This window comes from Corvus cornix, chromosome Z (genome assembly GCF_000738735.6).
Source record: "Corvus cornix cornix isolate S_Up_H32 chromosome Z, ASM73873v5, whole genome shotgun sequence".
Lineage (NCBI taxonomy): Eukaryota > Metazoa > Chordata > Aves > Passeriformes > Corvidae > Corvus > Corvus cornix.
The window spans coordinates 10,029,258-10,048,119 of record NC_046357.1 but is presented as its reverse complement, the minus strand read 5'-3'; the positions used below and the strand labels follow the sequence as shown (position 1 = coordinate 10,048,119).

Here is an 18,862-nt window from a genome sequence, read left to right as displayed (position 1 = left end):
AGGATGGAGTTTGTAAACATGTCCATTTTCAGGAATTAATATGGGCAAGCTCATTAGAACGTAGAGCCACTGCTTGAGGCTGCTCTTCTGTTGTCGGCATCGACATAGAGGCTGTCAAAGGGATCATCATGCTGACTGTTCTGACAAGTTAAACTATTATACTGGTTTATTTGGATGAGTACATTTTCATCTGGAGGCAGGACACGAAACCTGGATGACTAGGGGACTGCAGTGTAGAAAAGAAACCCGAGTGTCACGTTGTCAGTGCTCAGACAGGATGGCAGAGGGGCTGGTTCCAGCCAGTGCCATGCACTTGCTGTCTCTTCCTGGGGTGTCTCAACCAAATAGCCCAGGAGCTGTGTTGGAGCTGCAAGGTGCTGCCTGGGCCTTTCTTTCCTCAGCTGTGGGGCCTTGGAGCTGAAGGGGCACAGCTGGGCACCACAGTGAGCCTTGCTGGGCTGTATGTCACTGCAGCTTTTGACACCACTTCATGATACCCATTTTGGGCACAGCTCAATCTAAATTGTAAAGTAACACGGTGTTACAGAACTGCACAGAAGAGCGGCTGTGGAACGGAGTTGAGGGGGCATGGGCTAAAGGCAGTCCTGTGGGCAGGAGTCCTGTGTGTGGGGGTGTCTGTGGTCCAAACACCACCTGCCTTCCAAAATGTTCTGGCATGCCAGACTATGAAATCCACCTGCAAAATGCATCTAGTAGGGGAGTTACAGGCATTCCGTGTCTGCAAGAGCAACAGAGTTGAACAACAAAGATGATCAAGGGACTGGAGTATCCCTGTTATGAGGACAGGCAGAGGGAGCTGGGCCTGTTCAGTCTCAGGAAGAGGTGACTGAGAGGGACATCATCAATGTCTGTCAGTGCCTGCAGGGAGGGGTCAGAGGAGAGACCAGGCTCTGCTCGGTGGTGCCCAGCAATAGAACAAGAGGGAACAGGGAGTAAGTGATGCACAGGAAGTTCCACCCGAACATGAGGAAGAACTTTAGAGCACGCGTCACCACGTACTGGAACAGATTACCCAGAGAGGCTGTGGAGTCTAACTTCACAGATACTGTCCGGACACAATCCTGTGCCATGAGTTCTGATGACCTTACTTGAGCAGGGAGGCTGGACCAGAGGACCCGCTCTGGTCCCCACCAACGTGACCCATTCTGTCACTCTGAAGGCGTCACACTGAACATACGGACTACAACTCCCGGCACGCCTTGAGTCGCCGGGCCCCGCCCCAGCCGCGCGCGCGCCCTGTCGCGTGGAAGGTGACCGCGGGGCAGGCCGGGAATGCGAGTCGGGATTGGCCGGCGCGCGCCCCGCTTTCCAGCGTGCTGGGCAGCAGGAAGCGGCGGCGGCGGAACGAGAACCAGCGCGGCGAGGAGCTGCTCCCGGTGAGTCCCCGGCGGAACCGCCTCCCCACCCCTCGGGGCGCCCCGTCGTCGGGCCGCGACCCGGCCGGGAATTGAAAAGGGATCGATTTAATGCGCGCTTTGATGACGTAATAAGGACTAACGAGGCGGCGGCGCTGCCGCGCGCCGGGCTCGGGCTCGGGCCGGCAGCGGTCGGGTCCTCTCTCGGGGCGCCCCGCAGTACCGCCGTGCCTGCCGGCGCCGTCCGCACCGCGCCCGGATCCGCCGTGCCCGGCGGGCCCTGGGCGCGGGCCAGGCCTTCCGCCTTCGCCCGCTCCGGGCACTCGGCGGCCGCTGATTGGCTTCACCGCCCGGGGCGAGCCCTGCCTGCGCCTCGCGATTGGCGGGGATCGCGCTGACTGACACCGGCGGCCGCCAATGAGACCGCGGGTGGCCGCGGGGCGCACGGGCCGCAGCCCGCGGGAGGCGCGCGCGGGTGGCGGGAGCCCTGGGTGGGGCGGAGGTGGTGGGAGCGCCTCCTAGCGGCCGCTGTGCCCACAATCCCAGTGGGAACGGCACCGACTCTTGGTCTGCACTGCGGGGCCGAGGGGCGGGATCGGGATTAGGATCGGCATCGAGGCCTGGCCGTGCCTGAGCGTTGGTTTTGAGGAAAACGTGTGGCAGTGTGCATGAGGAATTCCTGCTTCTGCAGTACACAGCGGGCGGGTCCCCCTTTCCCAAGATGGCGGTGTTGCTGGCAGCCTGCATCAGCTCCTCCGGGTCACTCGACCTGCCCCAACACTGCCTCGCTTGCGCTCCCGTGGGATCCGTGTGCGGGAAACAAACATCTGATGCCTGAAATCCAAGGAATTCCTGATGAAGCCCAGGAGAATAGTAATAGTAACATGGCTTCATTGAGGTGGATTTATAAAAACAGCTCTGCGAATTACATGCACATCATATGAAATGCGTCCGGGGTTACAGGCTGATAAGGCAGTATTTCAGTGAGTCTTCCAAGGAAATTGCATAGACAATTGAAGCGGTCCAGTCTCCATCCCTCATCTGTGAGCCCACTTACAAGTGGGAATTTGGATCACTTCTGTCAGTCTTCCTTGGCTGCTTTGTTTTCCCAACTGTACTTTTCACTCCTTCCTCCAAAGCAGTCATGCTCTTATAGAACATGTGCTGTTCTGTCAGGCTTTTTTGTGCATTATGACTGGGGTTTTTAAAATGAGAATACTCAATGAATGATGCAGCTGCATTTAGACACGGTAAATTCACATTTTTACTAGTTCTGTGTAAATTAATGTACTGCCTAACATAAGGTGTATGTTTCTTACTGCTGTGTTAGAGTTGTAAGAAAAAAAGACTTCTTAAAGTATCTTGTGTTTGGCTGGGCGAAGGTTGCTCCATTATTTGGAGGTTTGGGTTTGGTTTTTTATCCCTACCATCAGTTCGGAAGTAAGGCAAAAATCATGGGATTTGGAGGTCAAATTTTTGCTTAAGGAATTATGCTTTTAATTGCAAGTCATTTGCCCTTTTACGATGTGTCAAAAATGGGCAAGAAGAATTAAACTGTGAAGTAGGCAGCTGACACCTTCCCACATGAGACTTAATGTGAAATACCAGATGGCAAAAGAAAAGCAGGAGCTTCTGGTTGTCAGTCTTAGACCCATCATTACAGATGAGGTGAAGAGAATGCAGCAGCAGCATCTGCTCCCTTCCACCTCATCTTCCCCTGCAGGCTGGCCTCCTCTGCTCCCTTTAAGACCCTGACAGGTGTTTATGGTGTGAAAGATGGAATATGTAGAATTTTCTTAAGAAAGGATGTGCTTTGATGTTTGATTTTTGTGTACTTTCAAGCTTCTTCAACAAGAAGGGAGATTTAATCCATGAAACAGAGAGCAGCCAACAAGCTCAAAGTGATGTCCAGGTGTTAGAAGAACAAATAACTTGTTGGTGGAATGGCCCTCTTAAGGTGTACAACTGGACATACTTCAGTGATCTCAGACCTATGGGGCGGCTAACAAAGCCTGGGAAGAAGGGTGTTCTCTGATACTGGACACAGAATTTAGGGGCCACAGGGACATGTAGCAAAAACCCCAAAATAAGGAAGAAAACTCAGCAATTGTGCTGGAATCAGCTCCAGCTGGGTAACAGGTATTTCTGGCTGGGGGAGATTGTGACCACCGACCCGAGAAACCCACTGACCCAAAAGAAGAGAGACTGAGCATGCAGACTAATTTGCACGGGAAGCAAGAAAATCCTTAGCCAATAGAAGAGAGAATACTAATTAATAAAAGAACTATGTTACTTGTAACCAATGAACATTAATCCCTTAGTTTGCTAAAATGTGTAATTAGTAAAAAGTTTTTATAGTTGGGTCCTTGATTTGTGGAATTCCACCAGGCACCCAGGCTTGTGCAACTCTGAAATAAATAATCTGTGCCACCTCGAGTGTGTAATTACTGGCTCATTGCACACCAGGTAATGAATCCAACTTTTGTGGGCAACATTTCTGTGGTTGGCAATGTATCAATAGCAGGTAGGGCTGGATTTCCTGAAGTGGTTGTTTCTGCTCTACTTATTTCGTGCTCTTGGCAAAACAAGTTCTTCATGGATGACTTTTTTCTGGGAGACAAGAAAGAGTGTGTTTTGGGATGAAAACAGGAACTCCATAATTCTTTTTTTCTGCAGCATTCTAAGTGTAAGCCATGTTAGTGTGGAAGCTGAAGATGAGTGTTGCTGCATGGATCTGAAGTAATTTTGCCTGGAGGTAATTTGTGAAGTGCTTTTGTTGAAGCACTTGCATGCTCTCCTGAGGTTCTTTTGCATAAGCAGCAGACTACTGTCTGCATCTCATCCACATGCATGGAGTTCTGCTGAACCTCTCCAGGTCTGAGGTCCTCCACAACTCCCACCCCCAGCTATGTTTATTGTGTTAGCAAGGGAGGAAGGGCTATTGGATTATAAGCATTATGTGTCTCTTTCAAAAGGCTGGCAAAGAGTATTTCACTTTAGAGGGGAAGAAGTATAAGTAGTATGGATTAATAAGCTTGACAGCAAATGAAATCCCTGGCAGTTGTGATGCACTCAGGAAGTTGAAAATTGCTTTCTATTACATTCATGTTTAACGGAAGTAAACATCTTATGTTCATGAGCTGCAAAATGTGACTTAAGTATATGTTTTAAGAACTCTTCATCAACCAAGTGGATTGGTGGGATTGCAAGAAGAAACTGTACAAAGATTCTGACATTATGCTGCTGTGGTGTTGAATGAGTAGCTGTGGAGATGTTGCACCCCTGCAGTATTTGCTTCGAGGGTGGTGGGTCCCTGCTGTAGGATAAAGAAGTACACTTCGACTGTTTCTTCATGTGTCTAAATAAGATAATATTGCACATCATTAACTGTGGCATTTCCTACCTGTCAGCTAACAAAACCTGTAAGCAAGACAGGTTTTCCTTTGGTTTTATAGTCCCTGCAAAGTGCTAGTTCACAATTGTATAATAACTTGACTGTGCACAGTATTTACTGAGTGGCACAGTATTCTTACTATCATACCATATTTGTTTTGCAGACCACGCCTTTTGCCATGGAAGCTGAGGAAACGATGGAATGTATCCAGGAATTCCCTGAACACTATAAAGTTATTTTGGATAGACTGAATGAACAACGTGAGCAGGACCAGTTTACAGATATTACTCTGATTGTTGATGGTATGTACAGGCCTGAGAACCAGTGGGTATACAGGAAATTCTGAAAGCTGTGCTGGGATGATGTTGGATTTTTCATGGGTCAGCTGTTAGACTGTGAACAAATTCTTGGTTCTGTACCTGTGTGCAAGTTACTTGAAAAATTTCATTGTAGTGATTAATAATTTTGCTTCTGCTTTTCCAAACAAGAAGCTAAATATTTTCAGATAGAAGCCCTTCTTGAAACTGGTGTGCTGTATTTAGTGTGCTAAGCATTCCCAAAACATGGTTAAAATATTCTTTTCTGACTTGAGCTGGCTGACTGCATGCAGAAAACTTTTACAAATACCATGTTTAAATAAAAAAGCCCCACACCTTGGAATAAGCAGTTTCTCTGGTATCTGTCTACTGTTTTAATATATACTTCAAAAATTGTAGAAGCACACACTTTTTTTAAGTGTTCTAAGGACATAAGAACTGCTTTAAAAGGATGAGAAAGATACAATTGCTTATTATCTTCTTAGAAAAGGTGGTATATTGTAGATCACTTAAGACTGCTTCATATGTCAAACATGTCTTAGAATGGATGAACACTACAGGGAATGCAGGCAGTGTCCACTATGACAGACTTAGCTAAAGGAGTACCACCTGATCTTTAAAAGGATAGCAGCAACTCACTTGAAGAAAAAGGATCCTACGGAGTCCAGATTAGAAGGTGGCAAACAAATGAAGAAAAAAAATTACTCTTCAGGGACTGCCATAGCTTCACCAACAGCGCTTGCCCTGAATGTTTGCTCCTTCTCTGTCATTACCACATCCATATGTTGAACTCAAAGCTGGTTTTGTGTGCAGCTGTGTAGTTCTAATCCATGTTGCTTCTTTTATCCCTGTCCTATTTAGCCGTATGAATGTTCATGCCTCCACTGGGGAGAAGAAATACACAGTCAGTGTATGCTGCAGGAATAGATGTTTACACTGGATGGTCCTTTTTTCTACATCTGCATTTATTCTGCACTATACATATCTATAACATAACATAATAGAGTTATAGCACTATTAGAGTGTTTCCCTAAACCAAAATTTTTGTCTCTCTTTGCAGGTCACCATTTCAAAGCTCATAAGGCAGTTCTTGCTGCCTGTAGCCAGTTCTTCCACAAATTCTTCCAAGATTTCACTCAGGAGCCTTTGGTGGAGATTGAAGGTAATCTGACTTGTGCAAATAAAAGCATTCAGAGTTGTGTGCTCAAACTGGAAATTATTGTAGCATCCTTGGTACAGGCCAGTGCATAGAATCATAGAATGTTCAGGGTTGGAGTGATAGAATGTTAAGATCATCTAGGCCCAACCTCCCCTTGCCATGGACAGGGATGGCTCCCACTAGACCAGGTTGGTCAAGGCCTTATCCAGCCTGACCTTGAACACCTGAACATGCTTGGTCATAGCACTTGGCTTTCTAGATCTTAGTTCCTGAGTTGTTCTGAGACAGCTACCATCCCTGGAAAGAAAACCTTCCTGAAGAAAAATCAAAGTGAGAAAGAGCAGTATTAAATATGTTGGAAGGGAAAATGTGAGATTATCTGGTACTTTTTCATTATTTTTTTCCCTTCTTTCCCCTAATGCATGGCTAATGAAGGTCAGGCAGACCCTGTATATGTTTTTAGGACTAGCAATACTACACAGAAGTTTTCCCTGAGAAAAGCCGTTCTGGTCAGCTGAAAAAGGCTGCCAGTGATGGCCAGTGGTAGATGCCTTGGCTGAGATGCAAGAGCATGACAGACATGGAGCAATACTTACGTGGTAGGCAGGGAGGAAATGAAATTCCTGGAGCAGCATTTCAAACTTCAGGAGCAGTATTTTTAAGTCTATATAATATTTAAACAGCTTTTGGTTCATCTTATCCTTCCTTTTATCTTTGTCATGGCAAAACTCCACAGTTTTTCCAGATTCATGTGTTTCTCTAGTATGTTTTTTTATTCCACCATGAGTGAGGTTGGAACTAGATGATTTTTAAGGTTTCTTCCAACCCAAACCATTCAGTGGTTCTATGGAGCCATTTAAGGGTATCATCTTTATGAAACTGGCATCTACAGTACTGTGATCAAAGTGGTGTGCAGGCAAGTGGGCAAGGTTTACTGGGAAGATGAGACTGCAGAATTGTTAAGGGTAACTTGTTTCTCTTGCCTGTATACAGGTGTAAGTAATATGGCATTTCGTCACCTAATTGAGTTCACCTATACAGCAAAACTAATGGTACAAGGTGAGGAAGAAGCAAATGATGTTTGGAAAGCAGCGGAGTATTTACAGATGCTAGAAGCAATCAAAGCACTTGAAATCAGGTAAGCACATAAGCCTCTTTTTCTTCCCAGCACTGAAGGAGAGAGTCGCAATAAGGCTTTTGCAAGAGCTGGCTGCCAGTATTTTGCAGTGCTGTTCCGTATGCTGGAACCTCCTTAACTTGTGTAGGACCATATATTCTTCTACTGTAACATACATGTCAGAATTACCCAGGGTAAAAAAAGAACGTCGTGTTCATTGGGCTAGAACTTGATGACAAGTGCCATGGCTTGTAAATGTTGCTGATGTTTTAGGGCTGTGACTCTGATAGGTGGTCTCTGTGCTGCCTGATGGCCCACACCTGACTGACAGCTGGCTGTGCAGTGACAGTGTGACTGTGGTAATCAGACCACATTAGCAAGTTTGTGCTGGTGCTTTGATTTCGCGCAACTTTCTGCTATTTCTGAGAGAATAAGCAGTGATCTTAAAACTGCTCGCTGCGAAATTAACCTCTCAAACCTTTTGAATGAACGTAACTGCTAAAGTCAGTTTTATCTGGGTTCAATACTCCATCAAATGTTGCTGCAGCACCTGTTATCCAGTACCAGGAACTGTAATCCATTGCCAAAGTCCAGCTTGAAAAAAGTGGGTGCCAGTCCCATCATGCTGTTTTTCATCCCCTTTCTTCCATTTCACTTCCATGAAGTGCTCTCATGTTCTCATTCCTTCTGCATGCTACACTGATTGCTTTTGGTACGTGATGCTGGAGCTCCTTGCAATGTACCTGTCATCTTGTAGACATCAGAAATCCAGGCTGTATGAAACTGGGTTTAGCTACTCTGTTTTCCCATGTGTGAACAGAGTAAGGTGCCATTTATAAACTGTGGCCTGCACTACATCGTTAGTGACACACCTCTGGCATATGACTTGGAGATACTGGGTGAAGTCTTGTCTCTTGTTACTGGAAGGCCTGGAAGCGATAGGGAGTGCATTCCATGAAAGGATTCATCATGGTGCAGAGGAAGGTTAAAAGCACAGCTTACTCCAGTCAATCTATTTGAGGGGAATATAGCCACTTATTTTTGTAACTGGTGATCAGTAGTAAAACCTGCAGTACAGAAGTGCTGTGGATGACTTAAAAGCATTGACCCACTCAGCTGTGTCTGAGATGACATGCTGCCCTGAACATTTTGGAGGAAGGGAGTTGTGTGTATGTTATGCAGAGAGAGCAGCACAGAACTGATGGTTGTGTTTAAGCCCAGAAAATTAAATTAGAATACTCCTTCCACATCCTGGTGGCTTTTTTTGCATCAGCTGTTAGCAGTGTGCCTTCCTGAATTACAAGATATGTTAACCTTTGTGTGTTAACCACACAATAACCATCGTGTGAAGTCACAGCTGAAGTGTTTTCTAACAAGCTCTAAGTACTGCTGGCACTTGCACACACTCCAGAGCTTAAGAGGTGAATGGTATAGGAGGGACTTGAACCTTTTTTCTGAGTAGGCAGGACAAAGAATTCATTATTTTAGAGGAGTTTTCTTTCCAACTACAAAATTTCACAAATTTTTACATAAGCCTATGTTATTAGGTTAAATGGCTTTTCTTCTTGATAGGTGCTCTGTATCATTCAAGCAGAGCTATTTAAAATACTTTATCATTTTACTGCACTGAGGAGCATAGATTAAGGACAAATTAGCTTTTGATGTGCGCACAGATTATGTGCTCATCATTCAACTTTGAGAAACAGCTAGGGCGTGTTGGATGCAGAAGTTAATTACTAGGCAGGAGTTATGTCACTGTTAATTATTAACAGTTATGTCACTGTTAATTGGTCTTAACCATGTTTACGCAAATGCTTTTCAGGAACAAAGAAAATTCATCACCCTTAGAATCAAATGAAGCACAAGGTAAAAATAAACCAAAAAAGAGGAAGATTGCGGAAACCTCTAATGTTATCACAGAAACACTGCCATCTGCAGAATCAGAGCCTGTTGAAATTGAGGTTGAGATTGCTGATGGAACAATGAAAGTGGAAGATGACAGCATTGAAACCCTTGAAGAAGTAGCTTCTGCAGAGCAATCCATAAAGTACATACAGACAACAGGTACATCAGATGAATCTGCTTTGGCTCTTTTGGCAGATATCACCAGCAAGTATCGTCAAGGAGAGAGAAAATGCCAGATCCAAGAAGAAGGTGATAATGCAGCTGACCCCTCGTGCAAACAGGTAGAAGGTATTGAAATTGTGGAACTTCAGCTGTCACACATGAACAATTTATTCCACTGTGAGAAATGTAACCGTTCATTTAAATTGTTTTACCATTTTAAGGAACACATGAAAACACACTCTACTGAGAATTACAAGTGTGACATATGCAATAAAAGATACCTACGAGAGAGTGCTTTGAAACAGCACCTCACCTGTTACCACCTTGATGAAGGTGGTGCCAGCAAGAAGCAAAGACCTGGCAAGAAAATACATGTATGCCAGTACTGTGACAAGCAGTTTGACCACTTTGGGCATTTTAAAGAGCACCTCCGGAAACACACAGGTAAGAGCACTGCCACAGTCCTGTGCTTGTAGCCTTCATTCTAATGTTTTGGGCTTTTGCCTGTTTAGGGGAAATAGATAATATGCTGAAGTAAACATGAGTTCTGAGTGCTAGAAATACTTCGCTTTTACTTATAACTAAAACAGTGGTGTGTCTTTTTGTTTGTTTGTTCATGGGTTTTTTGTTTTCCATTGATGTAAACTTTGAGGGATTGAGTTGATTAAAAATAGTCACCTAAAACCAGAAGATACTAAGGAAGTTTCTGTGTCAAGTCTATTAAAGGTATTTTTCAAAATACTTCCTTAAGGCATGTTCCCTTCTTCAAAAGTACCGAACTGAAGAACTACTTTTATTTTCAAAATTCTCTACTAAGTGTGTCTGTTGAAATATTATTTTAATCACAATCTTCTTGGTGGAATACAGTTTAGAGTGTTTCTTTACCTAACAGAACTTCTGAGCAAATGCCTATTAGACATAAAATACCCTCAAAGAATTATTTCTTGTACCATTTTGTTTGGAAGATTTTACTCTTGCTCTTGTCTCATCTCATCTATGATTTGAATTTTCTTGGTTAATTAAGCAAAACTACTAAAACTGGCAAAACATTTCTAGTCATTATAGTACACTGTTTTTACTGTGAAATCTGCCTCTTTGAAATCTGGGTGGCATCTTCTGAGAACAAAGTGATTTGTGCTCCTTCTTTCTTCTTTGTAGTATGGGAGATTACTTCATCTCACTGAAAAGTCTGCTGACTGAACAGACACTGAGAATGACACAGATAACTGAATGTAAAATGTATGCAGTCTTGATCTTCCAGAGGTTTTTGTTAATTATGCCAGTCATGAATCATAAGTAAAAATTTAATAGAGGTTAGCAGCTCTATTTCTTTTGCAGCATGTTATTGTTAAAGCCTTTTAATTAGAATGTCATAATTTAATTAGAACGTATCTGTGTATGGGACTGTTGAGTATTGATATATGGCAGTGTCCAGTCTATTCCCAATACCGTCTTAAAAGTTCCTTTTATAAACAGCCTTTGGCAAGTCCTTACCCCCTATAAAGCAGGGAGTGTTTCTCCATTATAAGCAGTTCAAATCCAGGCTACTTAACAAAAGTCTATTAAAAAAATTTTTGGCAGATAATCCAAAATACATACTATGTTGGTTGTAGTATGTTGGTTGCTCTTGCAAAAAAGTATTTTTGATTCAAAGCAAGTTAGCATATCACAAGAGGTACAGAGTACTTCATAAATATATATTTATCTAATAAGTATAACATACGGAATCTAATTACTTACAGTTTAGCATTTTCAAAAGCCTTAAGCTTAAAATCAGAACAGATATCAGCATTTAACTGTGGTCTCCTAATGTGAATGAAAAAGCTCCCTTTCAGTTATAGGCTTTCTAAATTCTGAGTTCTATATAGCACTGGTTGAATGCTAAATTGAAATTGAAAGGCCTGTGAGAAAATGTCCTAAAAATATTTGATCCTGTTGTTGTTCAGTCACTATACCAGCAATTACATTAAAATAGCAATGGGGCAGTAATAGGATGATAAAATGGCTTGGGTTGGAAGGGACCTTAAACATCAGTTAGTGCCACGCTCTGGGGCCATGGGCAGGGTACCTTCCACGAGGAGGTTGCTCCGAGCCCCAGCTGGGCCCTGAACACTTCTCAGGGGTGGGGCCACCACAGCCTCTCTGGGAAACTTGTTCCATTGCGTCACCACCCTCTGAGAAAAGAATTTCTTCCTCCTATCTAACCTAAACCTATTCTCTTTCAGCTTGAAGCCATTCCCCCTTTGTCGTTATCACTACTATTCCCTTGTAAAAAGTCCCTCTTCAGCCTTCCCGTAGACCCCCTTTAGGCACTGGAAGGTGCTCTAAGATCTCCCTGAAGCCTTTTCTTCTCCAGGCTGAACAACCCTAATGCTCTTAGCCTGTCTTCACAGCATAACTTCCAGGAGGATCTGCTCCATGATTTTTGGGGCATGGAGGTGAGACTGACTGGCTTGTAGTTCCCCAGGTCTTCTTCTGTATTTCCCTATTTTGAAACAGTTATGTTTCTGCATTTCCAGTCAGCTTGAACTTCACCAGACTGCCAAACCTCAAATTTTATGGATAGTTGCTTAACAACTTCCTTCACCAGCTCCCTCAGGACCTGCAGATGCATCTCACCAGGTCCCATGGACTTGCTTTTTGTGTTTGAGTTTGTCCAGGAGCTTGTGATCCATGCATGGTCTGTAGTATCACAGAATCACAGAATGGTTTGCATTGGTAGGGACCTTGAAGATCATCTAGTTCCAATCCCACTAATAGCTTGGGCAAAGTCCGTGATTTTTGACCTGCAAGACTGAAGGCAGTTTAGTGTCCTCTGCATTTCTTGTACAACACTCTCCAAAAATGTAGCATTTTCTAACCATTGAGGGGAATGTTCCCACCATTTAACATCTTTCTGTAGCTTTTGGGTGTATCAATGAGACTTAAGCTACTTGTGAATTTCTTTTGAAAAGCTAATTAGGAACTTGTAAATATTTCTGAAGATTGGTTTATTGGTTTTCCACCTCAATATCCAGTAACTGTTCCTGAAAATGCAGACTTTCAAACTAGCTAGGATTGATCCTCATGGTATTCACTGAAATGGTTCTGCCTCTTTTGGAGTTCATTATCCATTTGTTTCAGTAGTGGTGTTGGTGTCAGTACCTATACAGATTATTATAGACTTTCAGAAGAAACACACTCTTCCAATTATTTTTGTAATTTAATTTGCTTGAATGTCATTGTGTTTGTGCATGGTGGAATTCACCACCTTTTGTTCATTACTACTTGATGACAGCATAGTACCTTGGATAATAAAATGACCTGCTTTCAGCCTCCCCTACTCTTATGCTTAGCTGGCTTCTATTTTTGATACCATGGTTGAAATGAAGTGGCCAAACTGAAAGGAATTTTAATCTTGCTTGTGCCCATTAATGTCCCTCTGTGCTTTCTCTTCAGTGTATTTTGGAGAAAAGTTGGGTGCAGGTTTTTTTTGGTTTAGTATTGATGCACTGTTACTTCACAATCATTCTGTGCCAGCTTTGTTTTCTGGAGTTCAGTTTCAGCTCTCAAGCATAAGCTGTTGCTATTGAAAATAAAAGGCTGTATTATTTAAATACTTCCTCCTTTAATATGTCACTTTTTATATTTACTAATGTGGATTCTTTAATTGTAACTATTATCAGATGAAAAGTGTGAAATAGCTGCCATTTCTTTAAGAAATTTGCCAGAATAGTAGTATAATTTCCACAAATACCTTAAATGCTACTAGTAATTGTTACATTGGTTTTCTTCTAAAAGAAGAAAAAAGAAGGTTTTGCCCTTTTATATTTAATTTCCATGTCTTTTTCTGCAGAATAATCCAGTTGGCCACATCTTTACAGTGTATTTATCAACCTAGACAAGAGGGAGAGAGGGGAAGAAGAGAGACGAGAAGGAAGACTGGGTGGTTTTAAACACTTACAAGTCCTTGTATCTGTCTTAACAGGTGAAAAACCCTTTGAATGTCCAAACTGCCACGAACGTTTTGCTAGGAATAGCACGCTCAAATGTCACCTGACAGCCTGTCAGTCTGGAGCTGGCGCTAAAAAGGGAAGAAAGAAGCTGTACGAATGTCAGGTGGGTAATGGAAGTAGCTGAGTCTGAGGTTAGATACCTCCCTCCTTCAAGGAGCATGGGAGGACTGACCAGGAAAGGCAGTTAGAGTGGGCTTTCATCTCTAAGAGCTACTTCAGTAAAATAAAATAGAATCACAGAATATACTGAGTTGGAAGGGGCTCACAGGGATCATCGAGTCCAACTCCCAGCCTTGCACAGGACACCCCAAGAATCAGACCATGTGCCTGAGAGCATTGTCCAAATGCTTCTTGAACTCTGTCAGGCTTGGTGCTGGGACCACTTCCCTCAGGAGCCTGTTCAAATGCCCAGCCACCCTCTGGGTGAAGAACCCTTTTCTGATATCCAACCTAAACCTCCCCTGACACAACTTCAGGCCATTCCATTGGGTCCTGTCACTGATCACCACAGAGAAGAGATCAGTGTCTGCCTCTTCTCTTCTCACAAGGAAGTTGTAGACTGTAGTGAGGTCTTTGGATTACATTCAACCAGAATATGCAGATAAATTCTCACCTATAAGTATCTTCATATGGAATTACTGATGTGGAGCCTCATAATACTTAAAATCATAGAGATTCTTCTGAGTAGGCTGCATTTTACTGGTCTTTCTGCTTTCTTTTCAAGGTTCTTGATACACTGACCTAGGTCTTTTCCTTCTGAGCATGCTTCACTGAAAGTGAAGTCCAAAGTCCAAAATACAAAGTATTATTTAATTTCTTGTTTTATTATTCTTCTGTTTGCCAAACATACTGATTTTGTGTCAAAAGTAATTCCAACTTATGACGGCAATCTGTAATATTTTTTAAACAAAATAAATGCTGTAGAGATAGCTAGGGTACTTGGTCGCTATATGTAACTGACATTTGAAAAGCTGTTGAGATAAATCTTACTTTACTTTTAAGGAGCTGATTCAAGTCATAACTCATTTTCTAAACTTCCTCATCCTCTCACAGATGTTGCAAATGTGGATTTGTGTCCCTTCAGCCTGCAGAAACTGCCGCAATTCTTGAATAAATTTTTCTCTTTAGAACTAAATTTGAACAAATAAATCTTTGCTCACTGAACAAAGAGGAGAAAACATTGTGCTTTCTTGATGAGTCCTTTTGGTGCTCTTTAGGTGTATGCCTTGAATACGGAATTAGATTCTGTGTGGCAAGAACAGTAATTATGTGGCTGGGCACTGCTGATAGCCATTATCTTTATGTATGATTAAGTAATTTTGAGTGCTTATCTATAATATTAGTATTTTAAAAACTGTATGTGCAATCTCTTTCTGAAGTGTGAGCTTGGGGGGGGAAAAAAAGTGTGGAAATAACCCATTTTAGCTGACTTCAACAGCAAAATGGAGATGTTTGTCTCGACTACACAGACTTGCTCTTGAGTTAATCCCTGTTAGATACTCCCTCCATCATCCTTCTGTGCTGTTACTGCAAGTTATGAAGAGATAGAACATTCTGTTTCAAAACTATTTGCCAGCAGTGAAGGGGTGTTGAAATGTGTTCTTGTTGCTTTCTACAGTCAAGAACACTTGCATGAACAAAGACTTTTGAGCCTGTGGGTTTTTTTACTCCAAGCCTGACTCTACCCCACTCTTCTGTCTCCCCTACCCTGCATCTTATTTATTTCTGCTGTCTCTGTGTGTTGTTTTCCAGCTATTTACCTTCAATGCCAGCTGAGGGAAGGAAGGGAGCTCATGTGCTTTGTGAAAATAGCATATATGCAGTTGAGACAGTACTTTTGGCTGGAAAAGAAGGAGAGGGATGGAGTTTTTAGTTTTATCTGCTGAAATCATACAAGTGGGGATTTTTTTAAATCACAAAATGGGAGAGTTCAGCCTAGCCTGTTAAACCTCACAATGTCATGGGCAAGTGAAAGATGATAAGGAAAAGTTGTTCAGTAGTACTTCTTCTAGAATGTCAGTAAAACGGCAGTTTGTATTACACTTTCATTGCACACTATTAATGTGTAAATATTTTGCCACCCAAAACTCTAGTGCCAGACATGGACTGATGGGGGGTATGATATTGTACGTGAATTTCAGATGAGAAAACTTTAAAATGCTCTACTGACTCATTGATTTTGTAGGTATCTTACATATGCACAACTCAGAATAGTTCACCATTGTTAAAAAAAGAATAAATAAATATCATATCTCCTGTTCATCTGAAGCTGTCTTCTCAGCTTTTGCCTCTAACATATATGTTTTTTGAATCTAAGTAGCAAGAAGCTATACAATGGGAAGCCATGATCTCAGATAGGCACTACATTTTGTCATATTTCTGTTGGCACTGTTTAACACACTGTATCTTTTGTTTCAGGTTTGTAACAGCGTGTTTAACAGCTGGGATCAGTTCAAAGACCACTTGGTAATACACACTGGTGACAAACCCAACCACTGTACCTTATGTGATTTGTGGTTTATGCAAGGCAGTGAGCTGAGAAGGCATCTCAAAGACATGCACAATATTTCAGAACTATTAGTGACAGAAGAGGTTCTTCCAGTGGAAGCTATGGAAGCTGAACCAGTAACGTCAATGACAATAATAGAACAAGTTGAGCAAGTGCATGTCCTACCAGTAATTCAGGTACAGGTGGATCCTGCACAGGTAACTGTGGAACAGATGCACCAGGATCTCATACAGGACAATCAAGTGAAAGGCGCGCAGATGGAGGAACTACAGGAGCAGGTGCAGATTAGTTACTTGGAAGTTGAACACATTCAGACTGAACAAGGTGCTGAAGTTCATGTGGAGCAGTTACATGTTGAGCATGTAAATCAAATACAGATGGAAGAAGTACAGGCAGAACTTATAGATGGAACAGACCTTGAACAAGTAGAATATCGAAGTGTTGATCAAGGAGAAGCAGAAGAAAAGGAACATAATCAAACAGATGATGCAGATAAGGAACATCATGAACAAGCTGAAGACTTAAAAACACAGCAGTTAGTGGACACACAGAATACAAAAGTGGATGACTAGGACAATGAAATGAATGAAATACCAAATTATTTTTGTTAACTTTTACATTGGTTTTTGAACTGTCACTGGTCATCTTTCCAATATGCTGTCCGTAGGAAGCTGGACAAGTGGACCAAAATTAGCTTTCTTCATGTACAATTAGACTTCTCTCATATGTGAAAAATACTTTCCCATTCAGGTAGTGCCATGGAAGAGAAACTACCACAGACACGGACAACTTTGTGAGGTTTTTAGCAATGAATAGCGTGTATCATTTTTACATCATTCCTGGGCATATGTAAGAATAATTTCACCTCTTTTCCTCTTGCAGTAGAAGCAAAGTCTTGGATATATTTGCAGGATGTCTGTGGTAGGAGAATCAGTAAAATCTGAGGGGTTCTGCTGTAAGTGGCAATTACGTACCTGTGAATTTTCAGATCTCAACTTTCAGGCTGGGCTAAAAGCACTGTTGCTGGAGGTTTCTGAGCACAAAAATCCTGTGCCTTTTCAACTCTGAGTGGGTTAAATTTCCACAAAGTTTCTAGAGTTTTTGAGAACTTAGTTCTGTAAGAGGCAATGTAGGTAATGTTATAGTGCTTTATATTTTTGCTTGAAATTGTCAGTTACTGATTTTCTTTTTGCATTAAAGTAGAAGCAGGGGGCTGAGGGAGGGAAAATATTTCACTTGGAGGCAGCAGAACATCCTAAAAGGGACACTTAAAAGTAGACAAAGCTTGGTAGAGTCTGTGATAAACATGGAAGATTTGGAAGAAGGCCTATGAGCAGGCTCTTCTTTTATAAATAATAATTTTTGAAAATGAATATGTTTAAACATAAACATAGAGACTTGTCTATATGGTATCAGATTCTTGTTTTTCTTGAAATGAAATTCTGACACTTGACAAAAACATGTGCTAAACATAAAAATAAAAGCCATAGGTATGAGTGCTAAACTGTGGATTGAAAAGTAGAAGTGTAAATAGTTTAATCGATATTAGACAATAAAACAATACCAACCATTAAATGTTGCATTATTTGTTCCATCCAATGTATTAGGAACAACTGAGTGACTGACAACTAAGTGCCAAGTTCCAGTGTTAAGGATCAATCTCATTTTTAATATGATTAATAGCTTTTTACTGTAAAGTTAGATTTGTTTAGAAAGTGTTTGTCAATGGTCAAGGATGCTAAGAACGTCTTAATTACTGCTGGAAGTTAGAGGTGCTCCAAACTCCTAAAGAAACTTTACTTTCAAAGCCTTAAATGAAGGGAAGAATTTTTGCAAGGACATTCCCTACTGCTCTTGGTAATACTATAGATCTTTAGAAATAGAAAATCAGGCTTTTCTATTCCATCTTCAAATGCAGAACTGTTTTCTGGGATTTGTGCTTTTATTTAGTTTAATTCAAAATTATCTGTGTGTTTCATCATAGCCTTTGAGAAACTGTTGCAAAAGGAACATGGATCTCAATTAAAATTACACAGTTTGATAAATGTAACTTGCATTCTTTTTTTATTATGTTTTGTGTTTTCTGAGATGCAAGTAATCTGTGATGAGATTCTGCACAGAGGAAAGGATGCGGCCCAACGTTAATCATGAGAGTAAATTTTAGCTATTTTATTTATACCTGGCTTCTGATAAGCAGATTGTCTTTTGGTAACATGAGGGGACATGTTATAAAGCAAGCCTGCTTGCTTGGCTGCCTAGCTCTATAAAGTGCATATAGACAAAGTCTGTCTTGGTGGAATTAATCTGTGCATCTGACCAACAAAACTAATTTTTGTATAATTTTTAAGTCGAATGTAAATTGAACATTTCCGTGGCATTGGCAGCAAGGCCGTGGTTGGTAAGCACAGTTGGGCTATTTCTTGGTTCTGTTTGCTCTCTCTTTTTACACAACAGTTCATGGATTTGTAGGAGAGGAGCGGTGCTCTGCGGTTGTGCCCAGCGGTGCCTATCCCGAGTCCCAGTGAGGCTGGGCGAGGGCATGGTGTCCCCTCCTCACCCTAAGAGACGTGGAGGAAGGCTCTCCTCAAGACATAACTGCTACAGAGGGCTGTTCCCCCGCGTTCCCACTTTCTTTCCAAGTGACGGAAGCCCACACTGGTGCCGGTGGAGTCCTTCGGGCCCCGTTCCCGCAGCAGTCGATCCTGCAGGAAGAAGGAAGGTTGCTAGGCTGTGGGAGTTCCTGGGGCCGTGCCGCCGGGAGGCGGGGAAATGGCGCGGCCGCCCGGCAGCAGCAAATGGCGGCGCCGGGCAGGGCCGGCCCGGCGGGGCGATGGCTGCGGTGGGATTCCGGGAAGAGCCGGCCTATCGCCCGCGGCCGAATCCCGGGAAGGGCCGGGCCGGCGGGACCCAGCGGAGCCGCGTGGAGGA

The 18,862-nt window shown here is 42.6% G+C and overlaps 1 protein-coding gene across 7 annotated transcripts; it reads left to right on the top strand.

Moving 5' to 3' along the window:
- The first annotated feature begins 1,269 nt into the window (after positions 1 to 1,269).
- ZNF131 (zinc finger protein 131) lies at positions 1,270 to 17,984 on the top strand. 7 transcript variants are annotated; one of them, XM_010395221.4, is made up of 8 exons: positions 1,837 to 2,626; positions 4,053 to 4,131; positions 4,934 to 5,072; positions 6,148 to 6,249; positions 7,240 to 7,384; positions 9,186 to 9,874; positions 13,398 to 13,528; positions 15,844 to 17,984. In XM_010395221.4, the coding sequence occupies exons 3-8, from the start codon at positions 4,949 to 4,951 to the stop codon at positions 16,504 to 16,506; spliced, it is 1,854 nt and encodes a 617-aa protein (XP_010393523.1). In that variant the 5' UTR covers positions 1,837 to 2,626; positions 4,053 to 4,131; positions 4,934 to 4,948; the 3' UTR covers positions 16,507 to 17,984. The 7 variants fall into 7 exon arrangements, with proteins under 7 accessions (XP_039423669.1, XP_010393521.1, XP_010393523.1 ...); XM_019283324.3 differs by having other exon boundaries at positions 3,219 to 4,131; XM_010395222.4 differs by lacking the exon at positions 4,053 to 4,131 and having other exon boundaries at positions 1,842 to 2,626; positions 9,186 to 9,549; positions 9,652 to 9,874.
- Positions 17,985 to 18,862: the final 878 nt, after the last annotated feature.

Coding starts and splice junctions, on each gene's coding strand:
- ZNF131 (XM_010395219.4), top strand. CDS start 2,603: ATGATGCAGCTGCATTTAGACACG. Junction 5,073..6,147: donor TATTACTCTGATTGTTGATG/GTATGTACAGGC, acceptor CTCTCTTTGCAG/GTCACCATTTCAAAGCTCAT. Junction 7,385..9,185: donor ATCAAAGCACTTGAAATCAG/GTAAGCACATAA, acceptor AATGCTTTTCAG/GAACAAAGAAAATTCATCAC.